At 45.4% G+C, this 18,566-nt stretch overlaps 1 protein-coding gene across 4 annotated transcripts in view; it reads right to left on the bottom strand.

Moving 5' to 3' along the window:
* Positions 1-17,289, bottom strand: part of LOC124006334 (mucin-2-like) — a 28,551-nt gene extending 11,262 nt beyond the window's left edge. Inside the window, exons 1-8 of one of the 4 annotated variants that reach the window (XM_046316300.1) lie at positions 17,126-17,289; positions 15,518-15,657; positions 14,277-14,742; positions 5,676-5,826; positions 5,396-5,513; positions 4,227-4,265; positions 4,095-4,136; positions 1,369-1,975 (exon numbers count right to left, since the gene is read on the bottom strand). In XM_046316300.1, the coding sequence (XP_046172256.1) occupies positions 1,369-1,975; positions 4,095-4,136; positions 4,227-4,265; positions 5,396-5,513; positions 5,676-5,826; positions 14,277-14,439 (1,120 nt within the window). In that variant the 5' untranslated portion in view covers positions 14,440-14,742; positions 15,518-15,657; positions 17,126-17,289. Of the gene's footprint in view, positions 1-1,368; positions 1,976-4,094; positions 4,137-4,226; positions 4,266-5,395; positions 5,514-5,675; positions 5,827-14,276; positions 15,034-15,517; positions 15,658-16,956; positions 17,007-17,125 lie in introns of those variants that run through there. The other 3 variants (XM_046316307.1, XM_046316323.1, XM_046316317.1) reach the window with 3 other exon arrangements.
* Positions 17,290-18,566: the final 1,277 nt, after the last annotated feature.

The raw sequence follows: 18,566 nt of genomic DNA, 5'->3' as shown, positions 1-18,566 counted from the left end.
CCTCATTGTAATGTCAGCACACATCCAGCAGGGGGAGACTGTAGACGGCAGACAGTTTTGTTTCCGGCTGACTCTGAGGACTGGCTGCAGTGTGATCAGTGGTCCACTGAGTGGTGCTGGTCTAGCTCCCGCTCAGTCTGTGTCTGGTTTGTGAACTGGGTCACTTGTCTGTCGAGCTGGGATGTGGGCCGCTGATCAAAAACCAACAGCCTATCCTGATCACCCAGCGGAACGCTGTCCAAACATTGCTAATTAGACTGATAGTAAACTCACTCCTAGTATTACACAGTCAGGGAAAGCTAGACAAGCTAAGATACTGAGGAATTCTACGGAATAGGGGAGACCAAAAAAAATAAAAAAATAAAATTGCAACAAGACACAGAGACGCTGCCATAAAGCAATCAAGTACAAGGGCAAAGCCAATAACTCACTATATGTGAGGCTCAGAGATACAAGAGACATCCATCATCATACACTGATAAAAGTAATGTTCGTTAAGAGGGAAAAGGTTAGACAAACACACATAGTAAGAGATCCCCCCCGAGAGCGAGTAGCCAATAGAGAGGCAGAGGTGGTGTGGGACCATGACACTGCTCCCCCCCCCCCCCCGCCAGTTCATACAGATTCCAGTGGGCTGAGGCAGCATTTGGCTAGGACGCTGGGCAAATAAATCCCCATCGCTAACTGCACTAGGAAAGTCTAACCAACAATATAGGGGCCTACTGCACAACCATGGTGTAACTGACCATTACGAACACCACACACCAGGTAAAAGGGATTCGATGTCAGGTCATCTTCGTCACATACACATAGGCAATTCTCTTCCCTGCCACGTGGGTGCTGTCTTTTTTTTTTGGAGGGGGGGGGGGTCCAACTTCATTACCAAAAGTGTTCAATAAAATTGTGTCCTGATGTCTACATGCTTCCAGGCCCGAATCTGTTACTCCCACCATTCACAACCATCTCAATACATTCAACTTTGACCCTAGCACCCTAGTGTTGGAATGTTGTATTTGTGCCATTGGTGCTGTATAAAATCTTCTTCTTCTTCTGTGTTTGAAAAATGTATAAAGCTAATATTGGTGATTTTACCGCCACCTGCACTGCTGGAGTCCTGAACCAAAATATTGTGTGTCATTCATTTATTGTGTCCACTATAATATAGCTTAAAGCCATTTACAAACCGTATAACCCAATTTGAAGAAGAAAATGCTCTCCACCCATAGAAATCCCCACCCATTTGACTACTTTAAAATGGTAGAATCCCTTAATGGCAATGTCCATGCTACAACAGGTCATTTCCAAGCAGAGATCTCTATACATCTCTATGGAGGGGACCCAATCTCTCAAGCTGCTCTACTCTCTTACCTCGGCTGCTGGGTGTCTCCTGGGGGTGGGGCTCAGCCGGCTCCTCGGGGTGGAGTCTGGTTGTGACGGACAGCGGGACAACGGTCGTCTTCTCCGGACCGTGTGGTTTGGTGGTGCTCTTCTCTAGAGCGTCTCTTATGGCCGTGCTGCTAGCCACAGGGGATGGAGCGATGGTCCTGTGGAAAGGGGACGGTGAAGAGATGCTAGGGACAGGAGACGGAGTGGAGCTTGGGACAGGGGACGGTGAGACACTGGGGACAGGGGACGTTTTGACAGAGCTAAGGACGGGAGAGGGCGTGATGGTCTTCTCTGAAGCGCGAGCTTTGGCAGCGCTCTTCTCTAGAGCGTCTCGGATGGCATTGCTGCGGGGGACAGGAGACGGTGTGACAATGACGGGGACCGGAGACACTGTTACGGTGCTGGGGAGAGGGGACGGTGTGATGGTAGGGACAGGGGATGGTGTGATGGTGAAGTTCTTGGGGACAGGGGACAGCGCGGTATCTAGCCTCGGGTTGGCAGTGCCAGCTCTTGAGTGAGGTCTACAGGAAGAGAGGACCGGCTTCTCCTCTGGAGCATCGACCTCTAAATCCTGCTTCAACTCAGCTTGCTGCGGAAACAGGAAAGAACAGTCAGTGTCCGATTCATTCATACCATTTTATTTGCATATTCGGCAACCGTTCTACCTGAATCCAATGCCTTCAGGTTACTGAGAGGTTTGATGGCTTCCATACACAGTAAGTATCCCCCAAAATGAAATGAAACATGGGGTGCAGACACCATGAGCTAAGCAGGCCTGGGCAACGCCAGTCCTCGGGGGCCTGATTGGTGTCACAGTTTTTGCCCCAGTCCCAGCTAACACACCTGACTCCAATAATCAACTAATCATGATCCTCAGTTAAAAATGCAATTAGTTTAAAAATCAGGTATGTTTGCTAGGGATGGGGGCGAAAGTGTGACACCAAATCAGTCCCACCGAGACTGGAATTGCCCAGGCCTGAGCTAAGGGCAGGTTTAAGGCGACCTCGGCATCCATCATTAAGACCCCTCACTGTCGCATCAGCAGTACCAACCCCCCCCCCCACAAACAACTATCAGCTCCAAATACCGTTGCCGGAGATCATAGCCAATTGGATGGTAGTACAATTCCATTTAACAACCTGAATTCTACATAACAACAAAATCTATGTTTTAACAAACCGTTTCAGAATCCCAGTCTCTCATACCTGTCATATTTAACAATAGGGTTGGGCTGTGCATTAGGACTTTGACATGGGTTGGCAGACACGTGCAGCGGTGTGTTTGGGAGGAGTCTTGTGTAAGGATGCATGAACGGAGTGATAGAGTTTTCTCCTGCGGTTCGGCTTGGCTGCGTGCAGTAGGCGACGAGATGGAAGGAGATCTCCCCTGCGCAAACCTCAGGAGACAATCCCACAATCCCATCCATCTGTGACTGAAACCCTCCCCTGTCTCTGGCGTTTTAATACCCTGATCAACCATCTGCTCCAGAGGAGACCAGAAACCAAGCTCCAGCGATTCCGCTCCTCATACACATTTATTTTACCTTTATTTAACTCGGCAAGTCATTTAAGAACAAATTCTGATTTACAACGACGGCCGACACCGGCCAAACCCGGACGGCGCTGGGCCAATTGTGCACCGCCCTATGGGACTACCAATCACGGCCGGTTGTGATACAGCCTGCATGCACACACGCACACACACACACACAAACAAAAAGAACACAAAAACGAAACAATCACTCAGAAACACCCTTCATTCCACCCCACCCCAACCCAGTCCCATTGCAGCATGTGGTAGAGAGCAATGACATACATCCTGGAGGGCTGCTACAGTTCAGCTGCTCCCCCAGAGAGACGTATGAGGGGTGAGGCGGCCAGGCCAGGCCAGGCCAGGAGCAGCTGGAACGGAGAGAGAGACAGAGAGAGCTGGGAGAAAGAGGATCTGGAGAGAGGCTGAGAGTGAAGGGACAGCTGGCCTAACCTCCACACCCTGGAACGAGGGAAAGAGTGAGTGAGTGAGAGATAGAGAAGGGGCGTGGGTGCCCAGAAGAGTCAGACCTATTCAAGCCATATTTAAGGAGAGCCGAAAGGGTGGATTAGTGAAATGCAAACCACACTTAGCCAGGATATTTGAGCAAGTGTTTTGAAATTCGAACCATCCACGTCTGTGTCATGGCTATTCGTGCTGAAACCTGCCACTTACTAGCACCGCGGAGACAATGACACACGTGTTGCCTTCTCAACCCCACACACCCAGCCAGGAATACTAGGGGATTAAGGCCGTGCTTTCCCGTCTTTCTTTACACGACACTTGATTATACGCCACAGATGACATCGTCATCGTCGCTGTTCAGGGAAGTGACGATCAAATGGCTCGCCCCCCACAACCCAGGGAATAACCCAACCTAGTACTCTACAACCGCGCACGGCGTTATACATACCTAAACTCTGTGTTAAATGAACGTAGCATTTTTCTTTTAAATGACTACCAACAGAACAGGTGCATTAATAGTAGTCGTCGTTTGATTCAGTATTAATACGGCATCAGACTACTGAATCAAACTACTATTAAACACACTGGTGTATCTTTAACGTCGCTGCATACCTACCTTGATCAAAGCATAAACAAAATGTCCTCAATGTGCATAATGGGCAAACTCTGATTTACAGAAGCCAAACTCACAAACGTGTTTATGTGATGCTTACTTTGTCCAGTGCTGCAGGTGGCTGCTGCTCGCCCACTGACACCTGTGGGTTGAACACACAAACATTAAATGGGCAACTCATAGCTTCTGAGCTGACAGACAAAGCAGTGATATGTGCAGTACATAACCATACCTGTAGAGGGGGCAATGTCCTCACTTCCTCAGTGTTCTCCTGTTGGAAAAGCAGGAAACAGGTCAGTTGGTATGACCGAATTTCAAACGCACTTGACTTTCTCGGACGGGAACCTGCTATGGGCGTGCAGCAGATGTATATAGCGTAAGCACACTGTAGGCCTGCACAAGGCCTATACATTTAGATTAATTTCCTTGTGCTTATCCGGGACCATTCTCGAAACATTTCCGACGTTCTTGTTTGCGGTACCAGCCCATGGGTGCCTGGGATGGGCACTGGTATGCTCTACAGGCAAGATGGAGTGTCCACCCGGGCCTGCGCTCGCTATGTGCAAACAGGTTGCCATGACGACGCTGAAAATCTTCTCCCTCTTTTTAAGATGGCGTGAAAACGGAGGTAACCTGCCCTACCACACACACAATATACTTGTGACACAGGCACGCTTCTCAATTTCATGGTTCGGTTCAAATATCTAGGGTCAAACCAAATATGCAGGGTTTACTATAACACATAATAACCCCCCCCCCCAATCAGTCCCCCTCCTACACAATTAAAATACTTAATGTACATATAGATTTACACAACAAACACACAGGGGTGGCACATGCACACACTAGGGACAGCACAGGAGGTTGGTGGCACCTTAATTGGGGAGGACGGGCTCGTGGTAATGGCTGGAGCGCAATGGTATTAAATACATCAAACACATGGTTTCCAGGTGTGTGATGCCATTCCATTTACCCCGTTCCGGCCGTCCTCCCCTCACCAGCCTCCACTAACTCCCAGCCAGCGTGAAAGACGAATGCAATAGGGAGGAGAGGGATGGATAGGATGTGGTTGAGCTGGAAAGAGAAGAGCAAGGGAGAGAGGTGTTCTGCAGAGTGTTGGAGGTAACAATGGGGAGTAGAAGAGGGAGGGATGGAGTAAGGGAACAGTCAGGAGAGGGAGAGATAGAAGGGGTGATTTATTTGGCTGCTGAGCAATGACTCTCCCTCGTCTCACTGGCCCTCAGCTGTGTCCGAGATTAATGACAGCAACAGGAAGGTCTCTCTCTCACACACACACACACACACACACACACACACACACACACACACACACACACACACACACACACACACACACACACACACACACACACACACACACACACACACACACACACTCACCTTTAAATTGAGCTGTATCCCTGGCTGTGTTTTGGGAAGCAGGCTCTCTCTCCCAGTTCTGACAGATTCTGAGACTGGTCTGTTTACCAGGTTGCTCTTCGGGGGGGTTGTCTGGTGGCTACAGACGGACCAGACAGGATAATCAAAACAGGGGTGATAGAAAATGGAAAACCCCAAAAAACCAACCTCCTACTCAATTTGATATGGACTATTACAACTCCACAGAACTGCAGGTAAAAAAATGTTTTTAACACTGCTGGTATTGCTGACGTGTCCGTACCGTGTGTTATTGTGCAGGCTTGGTGGTGCTTTCCTCTCCACGGGCCCAGAACAGATGAGTTTAGAGGTCTTCAGCTCGTCCACCTCTCCAATCACCATGACCGCCACATCACCGTCCCTGCCCAGCAACCAGCTCACATTCTTACGGTTGGCTACAGGGGACACAAAACACACCGAGGATGAGGAAAACCAAGATTTGTCATATTTATGTTTCTGTGGCAAATAGACATTGATGGGTTCTATATATGGACAGCAGTAGAGCAGATGGGGGGGGGGGGGGGGGCAGAGAAAAGCAACCGAATCATTGAATACTACGACGTGGTTACATTGGGTTAAGACTGAGAAATGTTCCTTCGTGGAAAGAAAGCAGCACACACACACACAAAACACACACGATCAGTAGAGGCAGCTATCCAGCCTAGTTGCCTTGTAAATATCCTTTGCTATTCTGATGTTGTTTTCTGTATGTATTGTGATTGCTACAAAATGAGAAAAAAAAAACTTGAATGTCCTCAATGAGGCTTTCGTAATCGTGAGGGTTTTGGTTGAAAAGAAGGGGAGGCACCCCTCCAGAGTAGATTACCAGTGAACTGGTTCTGCCAGCCTGTCCTGTGGCAAATGCAGGGAATTCCACTGGGGCAAACCACGATGACATGCCCTGAACTCAGCCCAGGCAAGTCAAAACATACTAGCTAGGCAAACAGACAATTCTCTCAAAACGCAAGACACCAACTACAGACAACAAAACACTTGTCAAACTTGTGCTCTGGACTCGTGGAACCCAATACTCCTTGGCGCCTTGACTCACATCACACCCTCTCTGTTCTGAGACCCTCATAAACCCGGGGCCTAAGTCATGTTCCTTGTACAGTGGCATTTCTGATTTAGCACGCACTATATCCCTGAGATCTGCATATCTGTGACGCGTTCAGGGATCACCGCGGGCCTAGTTACTGTGGCAATAAGACGCCCCGCCCTGCACTGCAGTCTATCATCTGCCACTAGCGAACGTCACCAGTCTGCCACGTTCTGTACTCAAAGCTCAGACACAAACCAAAAACGGACCTAACCACACACAGGACCACATACGATGTACGGAAAAACGGTCATAACAGCACGAGTCATGTAGCCTACATGCTACACATTATACCGATGTACACATACACGCTACATATATATATAGTTACACAAACATTCAACAACACATTAACTACAGTATATTACACGCCGAACTAAAATGGTAAATATAACTGAACAGATGAAAAACACAAAACCTTTTTTTCATTTTTTCCCCCCAGCCATATGTTGTCTTTTTGTTCTCCACAATGCTTGTCCTGCATGCTTCCTGCTGTGTTCACAGCTGATATTTGGAAGGAAGGGGCCAGTGGGCCTGGAGTCACTTCCTGCTTTGCACAGACACCTGGGTCCTGTGCTTGTAACAGACCACCATTTCCTCTGCTTCACACTAAGAAACACAAAACTAGGTCTGCTACTGTCTCCAAACACTTTGTGTTGCAAAGTGAACTGTGACTACGAGATGAAAGGATCTCTAACTCTATTGTCCAGTGTGTGTAACACGGAGCGTGTATCGGGGAGTGTGTGTTTGTGTAACACCTCAGCGTGTATCGGGGAGTGTGTGTGTGTGTAACACCGCAGCGTGTATTGGGGAGTGTGTGTATGTAACACCGTATTGGGGAGTGTGTGTTTGTGTAACACCGTATTGGGGAGTGTGTGTTTGTGTAACACCGTATTGGGGAGTGTGTGTTTGTGTAACACCGTATTGGGGAGTGTGTGTTTGTAACACCGTATTGGGGAGTGTGTGTTTGTAACACCGTATTGGGGAGTGTGTGTTTGTAACACCGTATTGGGGAGTGTGTGTTTGTAACACCGTATTGGGGAGTGTGTGTTTGTAACACCGTATTGGGGAGTGTGTGTTTGTGTAACACCGTATTGGGGAGTGTGTGTATGTAACACCGTATTGGGGAGTGTGTGTATGTAACACCGTATTGGGGAGTGTGTGTTTGTGTAACACCGTATTGGGGAGTGTGTGTTTGTGTAACACCGTATTGGGGAGTGTGTGTTTGTGTAACACCGTATTGGGGAGTGTGTGTTTGTAACACCGTATTGGGGAGTGTGTGTTTGTAACACCGTATTGGGGAGTGTGTGTTTGTAACACCGTATTGGGGAGTGTGTGTTTGTAACACCGTATTGGGGAGTGTGTGTTTGTAACACCGTATTGGGGAGTGTGTGTTTGTAACACCGTATTGGGGAGTGTGTGTTTGTAACACCGTATTGGGGAGTGTGTGTGTATGTAACACCGTATTGGGGAGTGTGTGTGTGTAACACCGCAGTGTGCATCCGGGAGGGGGGGGGGGGGCATTGACTTGTAGGAACAGCTGCCCTGGTAGTTAGCAGATAGAGAGGCCTATGTTCTCCCGCCTTCCCTGTCTGACATTCAGTCGGTTGATAATCAGTACATTGTGGTCAACTGCAGCCAAGAAAAGAGTTCCAGAATCAATGCACAACCTGCCATGTGCTACAGTGACCTACAGCCAGCCATCACAGAGACTCGTTTTCATCCACTGTTACAAATCGCTCTCGACCAAACTTCCCAAGTAAAAGCTCTGGGGTTGTTGTCTTGTGATCTCAGATTCTCTCGGTGGAATGCCAAGGGAAAGTACATTGTGAACAGAGTCATTACGACACAGATTTCTCATACAGGGACTGGCTACCTACAGAAATAAAAAGCAGACGGGCAAGATTCTGCAGTACAACCAAACCAGTTTCAGGCTTGAATTAGGGGCCTGCCTCTTTCTATTTGTAGCTATGCATGTAATGATCCATCTGCACAATACAAGAAAACGTGATTCCCTCTCTAACATAGAGGTACAAAATATAGTGGCAGTTTCACAGAGTATTTCTGTCTATCGCGTGTTCCTATTTTAATCTGTTATCTGTTTTTCCGACACACGCACACACATTCCAGATATCAGCCTGCCTCTCCCTCGCACACACTAGTGCTTCACTGGAAACAAGATGATCTATAATCAGGGCATTGTACACACACACACACACACACACACACACACACACACACACACACACACACGAGGAAAAGCAGCCAGACCTATTCTGCTTGAGTGCATCAGATTCAGCATTACGCCTGTTTCAACTGTTTGTTGCGTGTGTGTCTAGTGGGTGGACAGCTTACGCTCAGATGGGCTGTGTTCACTGATAATGCCCCTTTAAAAAAACGATTGATTAGTGAACCAACAATTCAATCAATTAAGGGCAAGTCAGCTATAAGTATGTCATTTCCTCAAAAGAGATCGCACCGTCACATCCTGATCTGGCAGTAGGCCTACTCTTTCAGACATAGTTGCTATTGGAAGTGACTGGAAAGGTCAGATGGGTACCTTCATTTCGTGAAAAATGTATTGAACTTGGTGCAGTTTTAAAAAAAGGATGACTACTCTTCATGAAGAAATTAAACAGTTGACCAGGCGCCTTGACCTGAATAAGGATTCTATGAGACTACTGGCATCTTTAAATGCTTCCTATCAAAACATCCAACAGGATCCTAATGGGACCTTCCCGAATTATGATACATTTCCGCCACTGCACCCCTCTACTAGCTAGAATCAGGAAATGGCTGCTCATCGTTCGACTCCAGGTGAGCGTAAATGGATGTGTGTCAGAACCAGAAAGAAGGAGAGGAATCGTTCTCGGGGCGCCTGCCTTTTGCCCCCCACCTCTGGACTTAAGACTCAAATCGCTTTGAGCCCCTATACCAGCTGTCTTCTGCCGGGGGCTTGGGGGGGGGGGGGGGGGGGTTCCCTCCATGGCTGTGGATGCCCCTCCAGCTACTTCTCCCTGTCCTAGTCAATCAACCGCCTGGGCTGTTGTGGCCTGCACGCAGCCGCCGTCTCAACAGCCCTCTTCTCAGGCGAGTTCTGTGGCTCTGGCCTCGCAATCTGCCTCGAGACGTGGCAGAGGCCGCATCATTCCGGCTATTGTGATAGGGAGTTCAATGGTGATGCATACATCTGTACCTAGGGCAAAGACTTTGTGTTTTCCTGGGGTCAAAGTTCAGGATATCACCAGGTTGATTCCCAAGGCTGTGAGAAAGTCAACAGGGGCTGATGCTGTCATGGTTCATGTGGGGTCAAACAACATTATTAAGGGCAGCTCAGAACAGAACTGATTGGGTCTCGTCTTGACACCAACAAACACCATACCCTCTCTAAATCGTGGCATTGAACATTTCAGCAGACTGTTAGCCCTCCATAACTGGCTACGATACCATTGCAGCTCTGTGGATGGAACATTTATTGACCATTTTGATACCTTCTGGAAACAAAGTTTGTTTTATAAGGAGGATGGGATCCACCTTCACAGCATTATAAGGCTGTGTTGAGACAATGACTTAAATTACCCAAGTTTAGCTCATTTAATCCCTGCCATTGTGTCACTGAGATATCGTCCAACTCCCCTAGGATAATGTACATTTTTCTGAAGCAGGATGACAATTTAAGTAACCTAATGTATGTCCATCTTACTGCCCTGGATGCCTCTGCTGATCCTACAGCTGTTGTATGCAGTAATCATATGTCTATGAACCAGAGTTATACTGTTAGCACTGTGGTGGTGTGCTCTAGTAGGAAGTCCCCTGTGTGCAGCTCACCCTGCACTAATAAATAACCTGAGCATTGCTACCTCTGCTAAGCTTCCCAGTAAAGCAATGAAAACAATCAAGCATCCCAGAAAAATGTTAAAAATAGCCCGCGATAACATATGTAGCTTAAGAAACAATAATTTGCTAGTAACAGATGACATTCATATTCTGACAATCTCTGAAACTCACTTAGATAATACAGTGGTAGCAATACATGTTTATAAAATCTACAATTAAGACAGAAATGCCAAAGGTGGAGGTGTGGCTGTTTATATTCAGAACCACATTCCTGTAAAGCTTAGATAGGATCTCATGTTAAATACTGTTGAAGTAATATGACTACAGGTTCATCTGCCTCACCTAAAGCCTTGTGGGAACCTGCTATAGACCATCAAGTGCTAACAGTCAGTATCTGGATAACGTGTGTGAAATTCTTGATAACGTATGTGATATCAATTGAGAGGTACACTTCCTGGGAGATTTAAATATTGACTGGCTTTCATCAGGCTGCCCACTCAAGAGAAAGCTTCAAACTGTAACTAGTGCCTGCAACGTGGTTCAGGTTATCAATCTACCAGGGTAGTTACAAACAGTACAGGAATGAAATCATCGACATGTATTGATCATATATTTAATATTGCTGCAGATATTTGTTTGAAAGCAGTATCCAGATCCATCTAATGTAGTGTCAACATTATAGTAGCCACAGCTAGGAAAACCAAAGTTCCAAAGGCTGAGACTAATATTGTGGATAAAAGTGTTGCAGTGATTGTATTGATTAAAAGGGTTGTCGTGATGTGAAGAATATTTGTTGGTCCGTGGTGTGTAATGACAAGCAACCAGACGCTGCACTTCACAAATTTATTAAATTGCTTATCACAGTTACTAATAAGAACGCAGCCATTAAGAAAATGACTGTAAAAAAGGTTAAATCCCCATGGATTTATGAGGAATTGTAAAATGTTATGGTTGAGATGGATGAGAAAAAAGAGATATCAAATAGGTCTGGCTAATTGAGAAATCATGTGACTAAATTGAATTTAAAAAGAAGAAACTACTACACTATGAAACAAAGATAAACAACATAAAGAATAATAGTAAAAATCTTTGGCGCAACCTAAATGACATTTTGGGAAAAGACTAATTCCGCTCCATCATTTATTGAATCCGATGGCTCATTCATCACAAATCCCACTGTTATTGCCAACTACTTGAATGATTTTTTAATTGGCAAGATTTGCAAACTTAGGCATGACATGCCAGCAACAAACGCTGACACTACACATCCAAGTATATCTGACCAAATTATGAAAGAAAAGCATTGTCATTTTTATTTCGGTAAAGTAAGTATGGAAGAGATGAAAAAACTATTGTCAATCAACAATGACAAGACACCAGGGACTGACAACCTGGATGGAATATTACTGAGGCTAATAGCGTATGATATTGCCACTCCCATATCTTCAATTTAAGCCTACTAAAAAGTGTGTGCCCTCAGGCCTGGAGGGAAGCAAAAGTTATTCCCCTACCTAAGAACAGTAAAATGACCTTAACTGGCTCAAATAGCCGACCAATCAGCCTGTTATCAACCCTTACTAAACTTTTGGAAGAAATTGTGTTTGACCAGATACAATGCTATTTTTCAGTAAACAAATTGACAACAGACTTTCAGCATGCTTATATGGAAGGACATTCAACAAGCACAGCACTTACACAAATGACTTATAATTAATTACCTGAGAGAAATTAATGATAAAAAGATTGTGGGGGCTGTTTTGCTAGACTTCAGTGCAGCTTTTGACATTATAGATCATAGTCTGTTACTGGAAAAATGTATGTGTTATGGCTTTACAATCCCTGCTATATTGTGGATAGAGTTACCTGTCTAACAGAACACAAACGGGATTCTTTAATGGAAGCCTCTCCAACAAAATCCAGGTAAGAATCAGGAATTCCCCAAGGCAGCTGTCTAGGCCCCTCTACCTTTTTGAATCTTTACTAACGACATGCCTCTGGCTTTGAGTAAAGCCAGTGTGTTCATGTATGCGGATGACTCAACACCATACACGTCAGCTACCACAGCAACACTTAACAAAGAGCTGCAGTTATCTTCAGAATGGGTGGCAAGGAATAAGTTAGTCCTAAATATTTGAACAACTAAAAGCATTGTATTTGGGACAAATCATACACTAAACCCTGAACCTTAACTAAATCTTGTAATGAAGAATGTGGAAATGAAGCAAGTTGAGGGAACTAAACTGCTTGGAGTAACCCTGGATTGTAAATGGTCAAAACATATTGATACAATAGTAGCTAGGATGGGGAGAAGTCTGTCTGTAATTAAGCGCTGCATTATTTTAAATATTTTTTTTCATTTTTTCAACTCTATGCCAATTGTGCGTCGCCCCATGGACCTCATGGTCGCGGCCGGTTACGACAGAGCCTGGGCGCGAACCTAGAGTCTCTGGTGGCACCCGGGAGGCCCCCAAGCACTGCATTAACAACAGCACTATCAACAGGGCAGGTTCTACAGGCCCTAGTTTTGTCGCACCTGGACTACTGTTCAGTCGTGTGGTCAGGTGCCACAAAGAGGGACTTAGACAATTGCAATTTTCCTCAGAACAGGGCAGCACGGCTGGCCCTTGGATATACACAGAGAGCTAACATTAATGATATGCATGCCAATCTCTCCTGGCTCAAAGTGGAGGAGACATTGACTTCATCACTACTTGTATTTAGGAGAGGTATTGACATGTTAAATGCACCGAGCTGTCTGTCTAAACTACTGGCACACAGCTCAGACACCCATGCATACCCCACAAGACATACACCAGAGGTCTCTTCACAGTCCCCAAGTCCAAAACAGACTATGGGCGGCACACAGTACAACATTGATCCATGACTACATGGAACTCTATTACACAATCAAGTAACTCATGCCAGCGGTAAAATTTGATTTAAAAAGCAGATAAAAATACGCTGTATGGAACAGCGGGGACTGTGAAGCATCACAAACATGGACACATGCGTACAAACACACGATAACATACGCACTATACACAAACATGTACACATTGATTTTGTTTTATAGATAAGTGGTATTAGAGTTGAGGCCTGGGGGCACACACTTAATATGTTGTGAAATCTGTTATGGATGTATTGCAATGTTTTTCAAATGTATAACTGCCTTAATTTTGCTAGACCCCGGGAAGAGTAGCTGCTGCGTTGGCAGCAGCTAATGGCAATCCATAATAAATACAAATACTAGAAACCTGAGTTGAAGACCTATTTCTCTCACCCCGGTGATGCTACATGAGGCCGAGCCACTTCCACATACCCTCCAGTGTTCCTATTGTGCTGCTAAATGGTGCCACTGGTGAGAAACTGCAGGTAGTGATTTAACAAAAAGACAAGTAGTCTCTCCAGCCATTAGCTACTCTCTTAGCCCTGCTGACACTCATAACATAAACAGGTAATGCCATCTCATTGAAACAACGTGTGTAACCTACTCGCAGGCAGACACAGACCCACATACAGAGGGCCTGCCAACAACAGACAAAAAAGTGACTGATACAGAATACATTGGCAGTAGCCTAAAGCACACCACAGGATGTTTCTCAGAGGTAAGCCACATGCTTGCAGCTCAACTTCACAAGGCAGCTCCCTATTAGTTCATTCACAGCAACAACAAAAACACACCAACATGTCTGAGACTTGCCCGATGTGTCTGCCTTTAGAAAGACCAAAGGGGGTTAGGTTTCAAAGAAACGTGTTTGTAGACTTATTTCATAAGCAGATAACGATACTTTTTTTTTTTTTTCAGCAACAACAACAAAAAGTTACACAGCCTCCAGTCACACAGACCCTGTATGTGAAGATGTAGCAGGAGAGGCAAGCAGAAGAGGTAGGGAGGAATGAAATGAGTACCTGTACTCAGCTTTGGTCTATGGTCTTCTTTCTCCTCGCGTTCCTTCCAACGCCGCACCTGCTCCTGTCTCATCTTCAGGAACAAGGTCTTCTTCTGGTCCTCGCTCAGGGCCTCCAGCACATCAGGATCGATGTACATGTCCTTTAGTATCTGCTGCAGCATGGTGGCGGCGGGATGGAGGTGGAGGGGTAAGGCGGTAAGGGCTGTTCCGGCAGGTTGCCCAGTCTAGCAGGGTGTGGATGGGTACTGTCCGGACTCCTTGGGTCGACAGTTTCCTGAAGACGTGTTGGCTTCTAAACAAGCTTCATGAGGAGAAGGAGAAGAGAAGATCGAGCCTCCTCTGTCACATACACAAGCTGTAGACAGCTTCCTCTGACGTCCTCTGCACTGACACTCCCTCCTCCCTCCACACACACACACGTCAGTCGTCCTCAGTCCTCATCAGGCAGCCATGGCTGGGTGAATCTGCATCAGGGAAAATTACACATCACAACCTCTGTCAGCACTGTAGATGACTGGCACTCCCTGCTGTATGCTAATCATGCTGCTGTTAAGTGCTCCTAGCCACTTGTCCTTCCTTGTCTTTTGATTTATTTTCTTACTTTTTCCCCTTTGTCTCTTCTCCTCTTAAGATGCAACTGCTCATTGCCTTCTTTTTCAATGCATAGGAAATCACAGCGATCTCCTTTCCCTTCTTCAGACGAATGATAGAGTTCAAACCCTGGCTTCCTCACCCAAGCCATGGGCAGGGCTCTGAGAGCGACTGTCTGGCCCTGGATGGGAGGAGATTCCAAAGGAATGGGGCATTTTTTTCTGCCGTCAGTAACCCCCCCACCCCCACCCCACCCCCCTTTCCAACCGCCCTTCTTTTTTGTCTTCTTCTTCCAAACTCCCATGAGATGGCTGCTCCATTTTAACACGCTCGTTGTTGGGCTGTAACCAAAATGCAGGGTCACATCCCAGGACAGCGTGAGTAGAACGCTACGCTAGCAGAGGGGCTGAAAGGACTTCACTAGGCATGGTGGTCATATTAACAATGGAAACAGGACAATCAACATTTGGAGGGAGACAAAGGTAGACTGAGAACTGTCACTGCTGGGAAACAGATTGGTTTAAACTCAACACTTGGTGGTGGGGGGGGAAAAAATTACAAAAAGAAGAGAAGCGAGTGAGTCAGTGAAAGAGAATTCGGCAGAACGTGTGCGAGAAAGGATGTGTTGTTTAAGGAGGATGTACTCACAGTGGGGTGCAGACGCTCCACGGCAGAGTAACTACTCGGGAGAGTGAGTGTGCTTCTGTGTCCTCCTCCTTGCCTTTGTGTAGGACTGAGCTGATGACATCACAGCATTCCATGAACTGTCTCTCACTCTATCTCCCGCTCTGTAAGACACACACACAATAATTATCTTGGTGGTGGTGGTAGGGGGGGGGGGAGTCAGGAAACAGAGCTCAGCCAAGCTAGCTGGAAAAGAAGTAACAGCATCCTGTTGAACAGAAATAGAGATCAAAACCAGCTGCTGTTAGAAAACCATGTTTCTATTGCCTGGATTGTGCAATTTGATTGCTATTCAAAAATATTTTTTATTTATTTTTTATAAACAATCCAATTGCACATTTTGCTTTTACTTGTCACATTTCTCCTCCGCAAACTATCTCCTCTTTTCTTATTTTTCAAAAGCTCTCGCACTCCACCTCCCCTGAATACATAGCTCCTCCCCCCCATAAAAGTCTAGTCCTCTTCAGACCATATTTGTCCCCTTCATCCCATAATAATCCCTCTATCGCGTTCTCAAACACCAAACTAACCAACGAAACACTAACATATAGAAAAAGATACATTGACAGTTGTCTTCAGAGATGCCAATATCTAGCTTACACAATTGCCCCACTTCCAAGTTTCAAATCCAAGTGAATAGCACTCTCTGGTGGTCAAACCCTTTGGCCTGTAAATGAAGGTAGTTTTTTTTCTCACAAAAATGTCTTTATCCATATCTGCAATTTGTCTTATTTAGTCTCATCAGATCAGTAAAATTATATGGATAGGTTTAAGCCAAAAACAAATACATCGATTTAGAAAACAATGATGATACCATTTAAATTCAAACAACGGGCAATTGTCCAGTAGACTTACAGCCAGTCTACTGTAAACCACTCCTATACCTTGATGTAAAGAGCTGCTGTTTCCCATATACTGAAGTCATTGTTCGCGTTACCCTGCTCAGACGTTGCATGCGTCAACCAATGGTTGCGTGCCGCGTCATCGACTGAAACTAGATTCACTACATACTGGTCTTGTCGAGAAGGGGAAAAAATGAGTACATGTGTAGTTAAGATGGAATGTCGCCTTGTAAAAGTCCAAAAGCACTCTTTTAATATTTGTCCAGAAAACCGGACCATCTGGTTGTTGGAGACTTGGCAGAGGCTATCGACCGACAGATTGCTATAATGTGTGGTGGTTAGCTGATACGTAAAATACCTAAAATCTGACATCAGCAAGGAACGTGTCTTTCTGGATGCATCACTCCTCAAGGTCCATCACAGCACAACATATTGCTTTAACCAATTGCACCATCTGCTGGTTGTAGCCTATTTGAAAAGACTACAAGGATGATGGTTTTCATTTTTTTTTTAACTAGTCAGTTAATTAAGAATACATTGTTGCTTATAATGACGACCTACCGGGGAACAGTGGGTTGGTTAGCTGCCTTGTTCAGAACAAGGTATCTTGTAAACTCGGGGATTCGATCCGGCAACCTTCCGGTTTACTGGCCCGACGCTCTAACCGCTGCGCTACCTGCCGCCCCAAAATAGCACTTCAAAAATCAGATTAGGAATTGTTTAAAATTACATGTTTTCAGGAGCCGGTTAAATGCAGCCATCTTCTCTCACCCCCAAAGGTTTTCAGGTGTAGCATCCTCCTCATCAAAGTCATTTCTGCATTGTTCAAGACAACTGAGAACTTGGCAATCTCCGACATTTGATTTCAATGTGTTCCGACAACTGGGAAATCTGGTAAAAAGAAGCACTGAGTGGGGGGGAAAACGTTTTGAATGGTCATCCGACTTGGAATTCCGAGTTGGATGACCATTCAAAACGTTTTTTCCCCCCACTCAGTGCTTCTTACCAGAGTTCCCAGAAACTAGGGGATCAACCTGTGTCACTTTCACATCTTGTCATTGTGATCGGAGGAAATACTTGGAGCGGTCATGTGCTTGGAAGGAACGCAAGAACCATTCTCACTATTGACAGACGAATCCGCGGCCATTTTCATTGGTGTGTGTGACGTCAGAGTTCAGCGTGTGGTAAAAATTGGAGTCTTGACACTGGTGTAGCGAAAAACCCTGCAGTCCCCTAAATGCAGTGGTGTAAAGTACTTGAGTAAAAAACTTGAAAGTACTACTTAATGTTTTTTTTGGTGTATCTATACTTTAATTTACCATTTTATATTTTTACAACTTTTACTTTACTACATTCATAAAGAAAACTATGTACTTTTTACGCCATACATTTTCCCTGACACCCAAAAGTACTTGTTACATTTGGAATGTTTAGCAAGAAAAAATTGTCTAATTCACACACTTATCGAGAGAACATCCCAGGTCATCCCTACTGCCTCTGATCTGGCGGACTCGCTAAATACATGCTTCGTTTGTAAATTATGTCCGAGAGTTGGAGCGTGCCCCTGGCTATGAGTTTGGAATTTGAAATTATTTATACTTTTACTTTTGATACGTAAGTATATTTAAAACAAAGTACTGGACTTTTACTCAAGTTGGATTTTACTGGGTGACTTTTGCTTTTACTTGAGTCATTTTCTATTAAGGTATCGTTAGTTTTACTTTTACTCAAGTATGACATTTGGGTACTTTTTTCACCACGGCCATAATGCAGGCGCCTGTCATCTCACACCTAGCCTACGTCAAAAACATTTGTAATGTTGACAGTAACCTTCCTTTTTCATTTCCACAGGTAGCAAGCGAAGTGTTTGTTGTCCAATCTACATGGTAGTAGATGAGTCAGACAAACAATATTTCTCAGAGGGGCCGGCGGCAGCCCTCTTCAGCTTCCTCACCTAATTGGCTATCACGTTCAAAAAAGTTAGGTGAATCGGGTGGGACTGGGATGGAGAGTGAGTGTGTTGTTCAAGATGGATAAACAAAAGGCAAAACCAAGTGGTGCACAAAAAACGCCAAAAGAATCGGATCAATCTTGTGCCAAATCACATCAGCAAAGCTACCACCTCCTTCGACTAACGAAACACCATGGCAGGTGGAAACGAGTAGGCCTAC

Source organism: Oncorhynchus gorbuscha, linkage group LG02 (genome assembly GCF_021184085.1).
Source record: "Oncorhynchus gorbuscha isolate QuinsamMale2020 ecotype Even-year linkage group LG02, OgorEven_v1.0, whole genome shotgun sequence".
Lineage (NCBI taxonomy): Eukaryota > Metazoa > Chordata > Actinopteri > Salmoniformes > Salmonidae > Oncorhynchus > Oncorhynchus gorbuscha.
Note: the sequence above shows the minus strand (reverse complement) of the source record. Positions and strands in the feature narration are given on the sequence as shown.